The 13138-nt window shown below is 42.9% G+C and overlaps 1 protein-coding gene across 1 annotated transcript in view; it reads right to left on the bottom strand.

Annotated features, from left to right (window-relative positions):
* Positions 1–13138, bottom strand: part of LOC144610248 (cytosolic purine 5'-nucleotidase-like) — a 163568-nt gene that overhangs the window by 91826 nt on the left and 58604 nt on the right. Inside the window, exons 5-6 of the mRNA XM_078428840.1 lie at positions 9357–9430; positions 3766–3883 (exon numbers count right to left, since the gene is read on the bottom strand). Coding sequence (XP_078284966.1) covers positions 3766–3883; positions 9357–9430 — 192 coding nt within the window. The remainder of the gene's footprint in view (positions 1–3765; positions 3884–9356; positions 9431–13138) is intronic.

Genomic DNA, 13138 nt, shown 5'->3' with positions numbered 1-13138 from the left:
GTGGAACTGTAAGCCGTTGGTCCACATCCACCAGCATCTGCCAGTCCCGGGCTGCCTCCAGCTGTCCAAACCTTGTCCTTGGTGGAATTTTCCGTTGCTTTTGTTCCCCCTCCAGAACAAAGGCAATTGGCATAACTGGGTTGGTTGTTCTGGGCGGCAGGGCATTGTTGGTTGTTCTCCTGCTTTCCAGAGTCGCTGCCAGGCATTTGAGCACTTGATTATGTCTCCAGGTGTACCGTCCTTGGGAGAGGCTTACTTTACACCCAGTGAGGATGTGCATAAGCGTGGCTGGTGTTGAACACAGGGGGCATGATGGATCTTCTAATTACATAAAAACATAGAAAATAGGTGCAGGAGGAGGCCATTTGGCCCTTCGAGCCAGCACTCGTGATCATGGCTGATCATCCACAATCAGTAACCTGTGCCTGCCCTCTCCCCATATCCCTTGATTCCACTAGCCCCTAGAGCTCTATCTAACACTCTTTTAAATTCATCCAGTGAATTGGCCTCCACTGCTTTCTGTGGCAGAGAATTCCACAAATTCACAACTCTGGGTGAAAAAGTTTCTTCTCACCTCAGTTTTAAATGGCCTCACCTTTATTCTTGGACTGTGGCCCCTGGTCCTGGACTCCCCCAACATTGGGAACATTTGTCCAGTCCTTTTATAATTTTATACGTCTCTATAAGATCCCCTCTCATCCTTCTAAACTCCAGTGAATACAAGCCCAGTCTTTCCAATCTTTCCTCATATGACAGTCCTGCCATCCCAGGGATTAACCTCGTGAACCTACGTTGCACTGCAAGGACGTCCTTCCTCAAATTAGGAGATCAAAATTGCACACAATACTCCAGATGTGGACTCACCAGGGCCCTATAGAACTGCAGAATGATCTCTTTGCTCCTATACTCCAATCCTCTCATTATGAAGGCCAAGATGCCATTGATTTTTTTGAAGACGTGACCAAAAAGGTTGATGAGGGCAGAGATGTAGATAATAGACAACAGACAACAGGTGCAGGAGTAGGTCATTCGGCCCTTCGAGCCAGCACCACCATTCAATATGATCATGGCTGATCATTCTCAATCAGTACCCCGTTCCTGCCTTCTCCCCATACCCCCTGACTCCGCTATCCTTAAGAGCTCTATCTAGCTCTCTCTTGAATGCATTCAGCGAATTGGCCTCCACTGCCTTCTGAGGCAGAGAATTTCACAGATTTACAACTCTCTGACTGAAAAGGTTTTTCCTCATCTCAGTTCTAAATGGCCTACCCTTTATTCTTAAACTGTGGCCCCCGGTTCTGGACTCCCCCAACATTGGGAACATGTTTCCTGCCTCTAACGTGTCCAACCCCTTAATAATCTTATACGTTTCAATAAGATCCCCTCTCATCCTTCTAAATTCGACTGTATACAAGCCTAGTCGCTCCAGTCTTTCAACATATGACAGTCCCGCCATTCCGGGAATTAACCTAGTAAACCTACGCTGCACACCCTCAATAGCAAGAATATCCTTCCTCAAATTTGGAGACCAAAACTGCACACAGTACTCCAGGTGCGGTCTCACTAGGGCCCTGTACAACTGCAGAAGGACCTCTTTGCTCCTATACTCAACTCCTCTTGTTATGAAGGCCAACATTCCATTGGCTTTCTTCACTGCCTGCTGTACCTGCATGCTTCCTTTCAGTGACTGATGCACTAGGACACCCAGATCTCGTTGTACGTCCCCTTTTCCTAACTTGACACCATTCAGATAATAATCTGCCTTCCTATTCTTACCGCCAAAGTGGGTAACTTCACACTTATCCACATTAAACTGCATCTGCCATGCATCCGCCCACTCACACAACCTGTCCAAGTCAACCTGCAACCTCATAGCATCTTCCTCACAGTTCACACTACCACCCAGCTTTGTATCATCTGCAAATTTGCTAATGGTACTTTAGATGTTGTGTACATGGACTTCAGTAAGGCGTTCGACAAGGTTCCGCATGGTAGGCTGCTCTGGAGGGTTAGATTGCATGGGATCCAAGGAGAGAATGGATAGCAGAGGGTGATGGTGGAAGGTTGCTTCTCAGACTGGATGCCTGTGACTAGAGACAGTTCGACAGGTACATGGATAGGCCAGGTTTGGAGGGATATGGACCAAGCGCAGCTAAGTGGGACTAGTGGGACTAGTGTAGCTGGGACATTGTTGGCCGGTGTGGGCAAGTTGGGCCGAAGGGCCTGTTTCCACACTGTATCACTCTATGACTCTATATGCTTCCATCCAATACAGCCTTATAAACTGCAATTCTGCTTTTATATATCAAAGAGTCATATGACTTACTCACAAATGTAGGTTATTACAATGATTTAACATTTTTTTGCTGATAGAAAGCTACTTGAGGAAATAAATAATTCCATTTTATATTCTTCTGTCAGGTCTCCTCTTAACCTCCAGCATTTTACAGAAAACAACCAAAGTTTGCCCAACCTCCCCATGTGCCTAATATCTCCTATTCCAGACAGCATTCAGGTATTCCTCTTCTGCCCCCTCTCCAAAGCCTCCACGGTCTTCCTGTGATGGGGCAACGAGAACTGCACACAATACTCCAAATGAGACCTAACGAAAGTCGTAAAGAGCTGGATCATGATTTCCTGACTGTTATATTCAATGCCCCAACCAATGAATTCAAGTATACCATACACCTTCTTTATCACCCTACTACTGTGTTGCCACTTTCAGGGAGCTATGGATTTGGATCCCAAGATCCCACAATGCAGTTAAGGGTCTTGCCATCAGCTGCATAACATTTGACCTCCCAACGTACGACACCTCACACTTTCTCTGTAAGAATGTTATTTAGTGCTTGTTCTTTTCGACAAAAAGGTGCTGGTATGCATTTCTTTCCTTGCTTTTGGAGTCTATGATGGATTATTGTCCAACAAGCTGCATAAATTGTGTATGGGCCTGACTGTGCAATTTAATTAATACATTTAATATTTAAAACTTGAATAATCTTTCTATAATATAAAATATTTGAAAATGTAGTTTTTAACCTTTGTAGAGGTGCTGTAGTTGCATGAACTGTTACAAAAAAAGTACTGTTGTTTTTCCTTTGCACCAAATCTCCATTCACCAATTCTTGCACAATACCCCATTTCCCGAGGTTAAATGTAATACTTTCTATCTCCACATATAGTTTCATTGTATTATCAGTAACCCAACACATCATCTCATTTGCAGAGACTATCATATTTAAAGTTATAAATATGAAATGTTTACAAATTAAAGTTCTTCTATCTTGGACACTACAAAGTGCATCTGATGAGAGTGGAGTAGTACTCAGCTTCCATAAGGGAAATACCAAATATCAGTGTGATTGTGATATGTGAGGAAAGGAACTGCTGATGCTGGTTTACACCGAAGATAGATACAAAATGCTGGAGTAACTCAGCGGGACAGGCAGCATCTCTGGAGAGCAGGAATGGGTGACGTCACCCATTCCTTCCATGCAGAAATGCTGCCTGTCCCGCTGAGTTACTCCAGCATTTTGTGTCTATGATTGTGAGATGTCCCAGGTGAACAGTGAAACAGGAACTTCAAAGCAAAAAGCAGATGCTGGAAATCTGAAACAGCAACGGAGAATGCTGGAAGTACTCAGGTCAGGCAGAGAACGGTAACACTAACATTTCAACAATGACTTTTCACCAGCACAATCTCTGACTGCTGAGTATTTCTGATCTTTTCTCTTTTTATTATGGAAGTCAAGAAACGAGTTTTACCTGGTGGGGAAGGTTGGATCATAGGTGTAGAGAAGCAATTCCTGGGGATATCCGATGGATACCAGGTGATTTACCATCAGCTGAAAGGCCAGCTCTTCATACTCAGGAGATCTGTACACTGTAAAATGAAAAACAGTTCAGTATCTTCACAGCATTGTCAGGTGTATTTCAATAGGCAGGTCAGCCTTTCAGCAATGCCATAAAGAAACTAATTAAATTGACTCAGCAAAAAGTTCTTTTTCAATTTATTTCCTATCTTATTGTGACATTTAAGATTCTAGTTCTTGCCAAAGATAACATTAGTAATTATTTCGGAATTGTCTTCTGAATATTCTGCATTGCTGCCTTAAGCAGTTCCTTCGGGTCAAGGATGACTTGCTTCCACTCCAGTTGTGTGCATTCTGAGGAGATTGATGTGGCTAAGTGGGTGACTGTGGCCATTTTAGGATCTACAGACTGTACTAGTGGGGCTGTTTAATTAGTTTTGATAATTGTCTGCTGCTGAATTCAAAAATTCTATTTGGAATGTAAATCACTTCCTTTTTAATACCTTTTCAGAATCCCATTTTCTTGTGCAGGTAGAATTGATTTATGGAACATAGAAGATTAAAACACAGGAACAGCTTCCTCCGTCCAAACTGTGTGTGCCAAACATGATGTCAATCTTACTGCTCTAAACTGCATCACTCCACTCCCTGTAAGCTCACATGCCCGTTTAAATGCTTCTTAAACATTGCCACGGCATCTGCTTCGACCCCTCCCTTGGCAGTGCTTTCTAGGCACTTACCACTCTCTGTAAAAAAAACTGTGCCTGGCACATTGCTTTTAAAAATCCCCTCTCTCACCTGAAACCTATACCCTGTAGTGTTGTACATTTCCACCCTGTGAAAAAGATAATCTATCTCTGCTTCTGAAAGTCTGATATACTTCTATCAGGCCATCCCTCAGCATCTGATGTTCCAGAGAAAACAAGTATGTCCAACCTCTCCTTATGTTATTAAAAAATAATAATAATTAAAAAATTAAAAAGATGAAAAAAGTATCAAAACTACACTACAGTCCAGGCAATATCCTGGTAAATTCTTCTGTACCCTCTCCAAAGTCTCCACATTCTTCCAGTAATGCAGCAACTAGAACTGCATGCAATACTTCAAATATGGACTTTTCCAAGTTTTGTAAGACTGCAACAGCACTTCATGAGTCTTATCTTCAAAGGTCCAAATGATAAAGATCAGTGTGCTCCAAACATGTTTTATATTCTAGCTACTTATGTTGCTTCTTTCACGGAGCTATTGATTTGAACCCCAAGATTCCCTGATACATCAATGCTCCGAAGAGTCCCGCCATTTACTGCAGACTTTCCTTTTACGTTTGACCTCCGAAAATATACCTCTTCTTGTGCAGATGAAACTCCATCTGCCATTTCTCCACCCAAATTTCCAACTGATCAGTGCCTTGCCAGTGATTTATTCTGTCGACACTTTAATACAATCAATGGTTAACCTTCAGCTCGTGCAGCTTGCTTTGATATAGTTCCCATATTTCCTCACAACATGGAAGAAGCCATGTGGCTAATCAATCCCATTTCTCCATCTTATTTTACTGTAAACGATTCCCTCTCATATGCCCGTTAACAGCTTGCTGATTCTCCTGCCACCCAGCTGATTCTCCTGCCACCCAGCGAAAAAAAGATATGAGGCTGCTTTGGCAAGTAATGTAAAAGTAAACCCCAAGGGGTTCTACAGATATGTCAATAGCAAAAGGATAGTGAGGGATAAAATTGGTCCATTAGAGAGTCAGAGTGGACAGCTATGTGCTGAGCCGGAAGAAATGGGGGAGATATTAAACAATTTCTTTTCTTCGGTATTTACCGAGGAGAAGGATATTGAATTATGTGAGGTAAGCGAAACAAGTAGAGTAGTGATGGAAATTAGGAGGATTAAAGAAGAGGAGGTACGGACACTTTTGAAGAATATAAAAGTGGATAAGTCTCCAGGTCCTGATAGGATATTCCCTAGGACATTGAGGGAAGTTAGTGCAGAAATAGCAGGGGCTATGACGGAAATATTTCAAACGTCATTAGAAACAGGGATGGTGCCGGAAGATTGGCGCATTGCGCATGTTGTGCCTTTGTTTAAAAAAGGTTCTAAAAGTAAACCTAGCAATTATAGACCTATTAGTTTGACGTCTGTGGTGGGAAAATTAATGGAAAAGATACTTAGGGACAATATATATAATTATTTGGATAATCAAGGCCTGATTAGAAACAGTCAACATGGATTTGTGCCTGGAAGGTCATGTTTGACTAATCTTCTTGAATTTTTTGAAGAGGTTACCAGGGAAATTGATAAGGGCAAGGCTGTGGATGTTGTCTATATGGACTTCAGTAAGGCATTTGACAAGGTTCCACATGGAAGGTTGATTAAGAAGGTTAAATCGTTGGGTATTAATAGTGAGGTTGCAAGATGGATTCAACAATGGCTGAATGGGAGATACCAGAGGGTAACGGTTGACAATTGTATGTCAGGTTGGAGGCCAGTGTCTAGTGGAGTGCCCCAAGGATCTGTGTTGGGTCCACTGTTGTTTGTCATTTACATTAATGATCTGGATGATGGTGTGGCAAATTGGATTAGTAAATATGCAGATGATACTAAGATAGGTGGAGTAGTTAATAGTGAGGTAGATTTTCAAAGTCTACAGAGAGACTTGGGCCTTTTGGAAGGGTGGGCTGAAAGATGGCAGATGGGGTTTAATGCTGATAAGTGTGAGGTGCTGCATTTTGGTAGGACAAATCAAAATAGGACGTACAGGGTAAATGGTAGGGAATTGAGGAATGCAGTGGAACAGAGGGATCTGGGAATAACTGTGCATTGTTCCCTGAAGGTGGAATCTCATGTGGATAGGGTGGTGAAGAAGGCGTTTGGTATGCTTGCCTTTATAAATCAGAGCATCGAGTATAGAAGTTGGGATGTAATGTTGAAATTGTACAGGGCATTGGTGAGGCCGAATCTGGAGTATGGTGTGCAGTTCTGGTCGCCAAATTATAGGAAGGATGTCGACAAAATGGAGAGGGTACAGAGGAGATTTACTAGAATGTTGCCTGGGTTTCAGCACTTAGGCTACAGAGAGAGGTTGAACAGGTTGGGTCTTTATTCTTTGGAGCGTAGAAGGTTGAGGGGGGACTTGATAGAGGTTTTTAAAATTTTGAGAGGGACGGACAGAGTTGACGTGGGTAGGCTTTTCCCTTTGAGAGTGGGGAAGATTCCAACAAGGGGACATAGCTTCAGAATTGAGGGACAAAGGTTTAGGGGTAACATGAGGGGGAACTTCTTTACTCAGAGGGTTGTGGCTGTATGGAATGGGCTTCCGGTGGAAGTGGTGGAGGCTGGCTCGATTTTATTATTTAAGAGTAAATTGGATAGGTATATGGATAGGAGGGGATTGGAGGGTTATGGTCTGAGTGCAGGTAGATGAGACTAGGTCAGGGAGAATGGTCGGCGTGGACTGGTAGGGCCGGACAGGCCTGTTTCCATGCTGTAGTTGTTATATGTTATATGTTATATATGTTACAGAAGGGGTCATTTACAGTGACCAATTAACCTACAAACTAGCAGGTTCATTGAGACAGGAGAAAACTGGAACACCCTAGCGAAACCCACACTATCACAGGGAAAATATTTAAGCATATTACAGATGGCACTGGAGGTCAGGATCAAACCCGGTGGATGGCAGAGTTGCGTATGTGACATGTGAGGCTTATGTGCGCGCATGTAATACCCAATGTCAATTATAGGAGCATTAGCTCCATGAGCATGAGTGGTCCAGGGCTCTGTGTGACTACCTATCTTTGTCTGGGTCAGAGTCTCTGAGTCTGTCTTTCCTCACATTCCTCCATTTTCCATCCTCTGCCTTCTCTTGTGGCTAATGTCAAATGGTTTCAGTAAATTGCATTGGGACAGTCGATGTTGTACACTCTCACTCAGAAATTGTACCCCCCCCATATTTGTTGCTGCAAATATGACATCTTCAAAAAGCGTTCCTTCCAACAGGGAAAGATTTAATAGGAATCTGAAGGATGACTTTTTCACACAAAGGGTGGTGGATGTGTTGAACAAGATGCCAGAGGAGGTAGTTGAGGCTGGGACTATCCCACCATTTAAGAAGCAGTTAGACAGGTAAATGGATAGAACAGGTTTGGAGGGATAGGTGGGAGGTGGCAGGTCGGACCAGTGTAGCTGGGACATTGTTGGCTGGTGTGGGCAAGTTGGGCCGAAGGGCCTGTTTCCACACTGTATCACTCTATGACTCCAGGTACTAACTCAGTCACTATCTATGATAAACTCTCCTCTATTTGTGGCTTTCAGCGAGGTGGGGTTTGAGTGATTGGGCAACAGATCATCTTCGTAGTGTTAAACAATCACGCACATCATGGTAGTCAGAAAGTCACTTGACCTCCTGCGTTTTTTCCACCAGCTTTATGTTGTTGGACCTTGGCCTTCAGGTGCCTCGTGAGCTTTGAGGCACCTGAGGGGTGGTGGAGTTTCCAGTCTTTTACCTTTCCCTTAAATGTTACTCAACCTAGTTACTTCCTACAATTTCCCCATCTAACAACTCTCTGCAGAAGACATCATCCCAGATACAGAAAAGATGAAGAAACTGCAGATGTTGGAACTCTTAAATAAAAATAGAAAATGCTTGAAGAGCTGAGCATATCTTTGAACGACGCACCACCAGGAATCAATACAGAAATCTTGCAATCCCAGCCTTGAACTAATAGACAACAAACTAAGCATTCACAGCTGTATGGAGTGGAAAATTCTAAAAGATTTGCAACTTAATACATACAGAAAATCTTTCTTCGTCTGAAAATTAAACAACCATCCCATTATCCTAAGACGATACAGTTCTAGACTCTGCTGGACTCTACAAACTCCAACTAAACCCCCAACTACGAACTGCCGTGATTGCACTAGGAAATTTAGGCTTTGTTTTTTTTCCTGCATAAATTGGGTTTTTCTTTATTTGTTGAACTTATTTTCAGCTTAGTTCAGCTTAGTTTATTGTCACCTGCACCGACGTACAGTGAAAAGCCTTTGTTGCGTGCTAATCAGTCAGCGGAAATACTAAACATAATTACAATGAGCCAGATACATGATAAAGGGAATAATGTTTAGTCCAGTAAAGTCCAATTAAAGATAGTCCAAGGGTCTCCAATGAGGTAGATAGTAGCTCAGGACTGCTCTCTAGTTGCTGATAGGATGGTTCAGTTGCCTGATAACATCTGGGAAGAAATTGCCCTGAATCTATATGTTATATTTCTATAAGTTGTTTATTATATAATGAATACTATGTTTATGAACCCGTTGTGCTGCTGCAAGAAATAATTTAATTACTCCATTTCGGTGCATACGATAATAAAACACTCTTAACTCCTACTAAGAAAGCAGCTGGGAAACTCTTGGAATCTCCACTGAGCTCTCTTCTCATCCCTATTCCTCAACGTAGTCTCCATAGGTCATTCTCCCAATAGGTCACTGATGTTACAAAGTTTAATCGGTGGTGTTAAAGATATGAAAGCCGATGGTCCCTACCTGCCAAGGTGTAGTCCATGTCGAATCCAAAACATTTAATCTTCTCGAGTGCCAGGCTCCTGTTCACAAACACTCTACAGACCAAACAGAGAAATGTGCAACTCTCAGACAAATGAGCACAAAAAGTAAATCAAGTCCACTGATGGCATTTACAAAGGTGTTGCTCAGGACTATGAGGTCATAAGTGATAGGAGCAGAATTAGGCCATTCTACTCCACATCAAGTCTACTCCACCATGCAATCAGGGCTGATCTATCTCTCCCTCCTAACCCTATTCTCCTGCCTTCTCCCATAACCCCTGACATCCGTACTAATCAAGAATCTATCTATCTCTTGCTTAAAAATATCCATTGATTTAGCCTTCAACAGCCTTATGTGGCAAAGAATGCCACAGATTCTGGGCGGCCACGGTGGTGCAGCGGTAGAGTTGCTGCCTTACAGCACTTGCAGCGCCGGAGACCCGGGTTCCATCCCGACTATGGGTGCCGTCTGTACAGAGTTTGTATATTCTCCCTGTGACCGCGTGGGTTTTCTCAGAGATCTTCGGTTTCCTCCCACACTCCAATGACATACAGGTATGGAGGTTAATTGGCTTGTTGTATGTGTAAATTGTCCCTAGTGTGTGTAGGATAGTGTTAATGTGCGGGGATCGCTGGTCTGTGCGGACGGGGATTGAAGGGCCTGTTTCCGCGCTGTATCTCTAAACAAAATTAAAGATTCACCACCCTCTGACTAAAGAAATTCCTCCTTATCTCCTTTTTAAAGGAACGTCCTTTAATTCCGAGGCTATGACTAGTTCTAGTGGAAGCATCGTCTCCAAATCCACTCTATCCAAGCCTTTCACTATTCGGTATGTTTCAATGAGGTCCCATCAAGGTCATAATGTCAAAGGAGCAGAATTAGGCAATTCGGCCCATCAAGCCTACTTTGCCATTCAATCATGGCCGATCTATCTCTCCTTCTAACCCCATTCTCCTGGCTTCTCCCCATAACCTCTGACACACGTACTAATCAAGAATCTATCTATCTCTGCCTTAAAAATATCCACTGATAAAGAATTCCACAGATTCACAACCCTCTGACCAAAGAAATTCCTCCTCATCTCCTTCCTAAAAGAACGTCCTTTAATTCTGAGGCAATGACCTCTAGTTTTAAACTCCTACCAGTGGAAACATCTTCTCCACATCCACTCTATCCAAGCCTTTCACTATTCTCTAGGTTTCAATGAGGATCCCCCTCATTCCTCTAAACTCCAGTGAGTACAGGCGCAGTGCTGTTAAACGCTCATCATATGTTAACCCACTCATTCTTGAAAACCTCCTCTGGACCTTCTCCAGAGCCAGCACATTCTTCCTCACATATCGTGCCCAATATTGCTCACAATATTCCAAATGCAGCCTGACCTTACAGAGCCCCAGCCTTACATCCCTGTTTCTGTATTCTAGCCCTCCCGAAATAAATGCTCGTACTTTCCTTACTACCGGTTTAGAATTGCAGATTAATTTTTTAGGAAACTTGCACCAACACTCCCATCCTTTTACACCTCCGATTCTCTCCCCATTTAGAAAATAGTCTACTCCGTTATCCCTACTACCAAAATGCATGACTCCACACTTTGCTACACTTTATTCCATCTGCCACTTCTCTGCCCACTTTCCCAACCTGTCCAAGTCCTTCTGCAGAGTCCCTGTTTTCTCTACACTACCTGCCCCTCCACCTATTTTTGTATAATTCTAAACTCCAGTGAGTACAGGCCCAATGCCGTAAAACGCTCATCATAGGTTAACCCGCTCATTCCTGGGATCATTCTTATAAACCTCCTCAGGACCCTCTTCAGGGCCAGACTATGATACCCTGACGAACAAAGATGTGTTAGTCTCAAACAAAGAACAAGAGAAGACAAAGAGGAGGACCAGCACTTCATATTCCACTTGGGCAGCTTACACCCCAAAGGTAGCTTACACCCCAATAGCAGCTTACACCCCAACAGTAGCTTACACCCCAACAGTAGCTTACACCCCAACAGTAGTTTACACCCCACTGGCAGCTTACACCCCAGTGGTAGCTTACACCCCAACAGTAGCTTATAATTATAATTTTCACCTCTTCTATTCTTATCTCACACCTTTTGTCTTTTTCATCTCTGGCCTTTGTCTAGCTATAAAAAAATCCACCTATCACTTGCTACACTTTGCTCTGCCCCTCCACTTTTTCAGACTTCCTACCTCCCCCCCCCCCCCCCCCCCACACCACAATCAGTCTGAAGAAGGGTCTAGACCCGAAACATCGCCTATCCATGTTCCCCAGAGATGCTGCCTGACCCGCTGAGATACTCCTGCATATTGTGTCTTTTTTCTAAGCCAGCATCTGGATTTCCTTGTTTCTACAAGAGATAGCCAGTCAGAAGTACTGCTATGAATGATCTTGATATAAGCAAAGAGAAGTCTGTCACATTATATTTGTGAATAGGTGGAGTTCAAAATAACAGGGCGCAAGAATCTCAAATGATCGAAAATTTAGACTGGAAGAAAAGTAATTTTGTATGTCTCACTACTTCTCCATACGTGACTCTACATAGCACCAATCCCAATCCTGTCCCACTATGGCATTGAGCAAAGCAGTTGAAAATACAGTGCGAACACTGTATGTACCAGTAGTAATCTTGTCCTACGGTTAGTTTTGTATGTACCAGTTTCAGCCTTGTGCTGTGCGCACATTCTATTCTGGATTCAGTTCCCTTTTGCCTTGATGTGAATTTAAATTGAATAATTTAATTCATTACAATTAATACAGTGAATTTAAATTGATTAATTAAATAACCTGAATGTTTAAAAAAATAACACTAGGAATAATGACCACGATGAACCAGGTTAACAAATGCACCCACTGTACTAGTACTAATACTGTACTAATGTCTTGCCTACATGCGACTTTAGGACCACACTTAATTGCTCATTGAATTGATCCACCAAGCAGCTCAGTTATTAAGTGGCAGCTCAGTTATTAGATCTCAGTATTAGATCTCCCCATGATCGCGTGGGTTTCCTCCAGGTGCTGTGGTTTCCTCCCACATCTCAAAGTCATGTGGGTTTGTAGGTTAATTGGTCTCTGTAAATTGCCCCAGTGGGTAGGGAGTGGATGCAAAGTGGGATAACATAGAATTAGTGTGAATGGACTTTCAATGGACTCGGTGAGCCAATGGGCCTGTTTGCATGTTGTACCTCTTAAAGTAAAACTGAGGTACAGTAGGTACAGATCTTTCCTTTTTTCTTTGAGCCAGTAGCAATTTAGCAGTAGTCAGTGGAGTGGCATGTCTTCCTGTGAAATGTAGGGGACTGGGGTGAAGTGAGGTATCACTGACGTGTACATTTGCAGCCAGTGTGTCCAGTTGCAGTTCCTCTCAGACCGCCACCTGCTCTCGTGCTGAGAAGTGAAATTGACCCAAAACTTGGATGTGTGGTAAACAATGAAGAGTAACAGTTCAGAAATCACACATCGGGTGAACATTTATGCAGGAATGTAAGGGATGAAACATCTTGTTAGGGAAAGAAAGGGGAGATAATATATGGCAATAGTTTCATTTTTGCTGAGTCTGCAAAAACAGAGAGCGATCTGGGAGTGTTTGTGCAAAAATCCTTGGGGGTCATTGGCCAAGTTAACAAAGCAGTTAATAAACCAACAAGCAGTTAGGATTTGGAATGCACAGCTCATGGAAGTACCTTCAATAGAATCCTTTGAAAGGGAATTAGTCACAACCTTACAGGGAAAAGAATTTGCAGGGT

This window comes from Rhinoraja longicauda, chromosome 36 (assembly GCF_053455715.1).
Source record: "Rhinoraja longicauda isolate Sanriku21f chromosome 36, sRhiLon1.1, whole genome shotgun sequence".
Classification (NCBI taxonomy): domain Eukaryota; kingdom Metazoa; phylum Chordata; class Chondrichthyes; order Rajiformes; family Arhynchobatidae; genus Rhinoraja; species Rhinoraja longicauda.
Note: the sequence above shows the minus strand (reverse complement) of the source record. Positions and strands in the feature narration are given on the sequence as shown.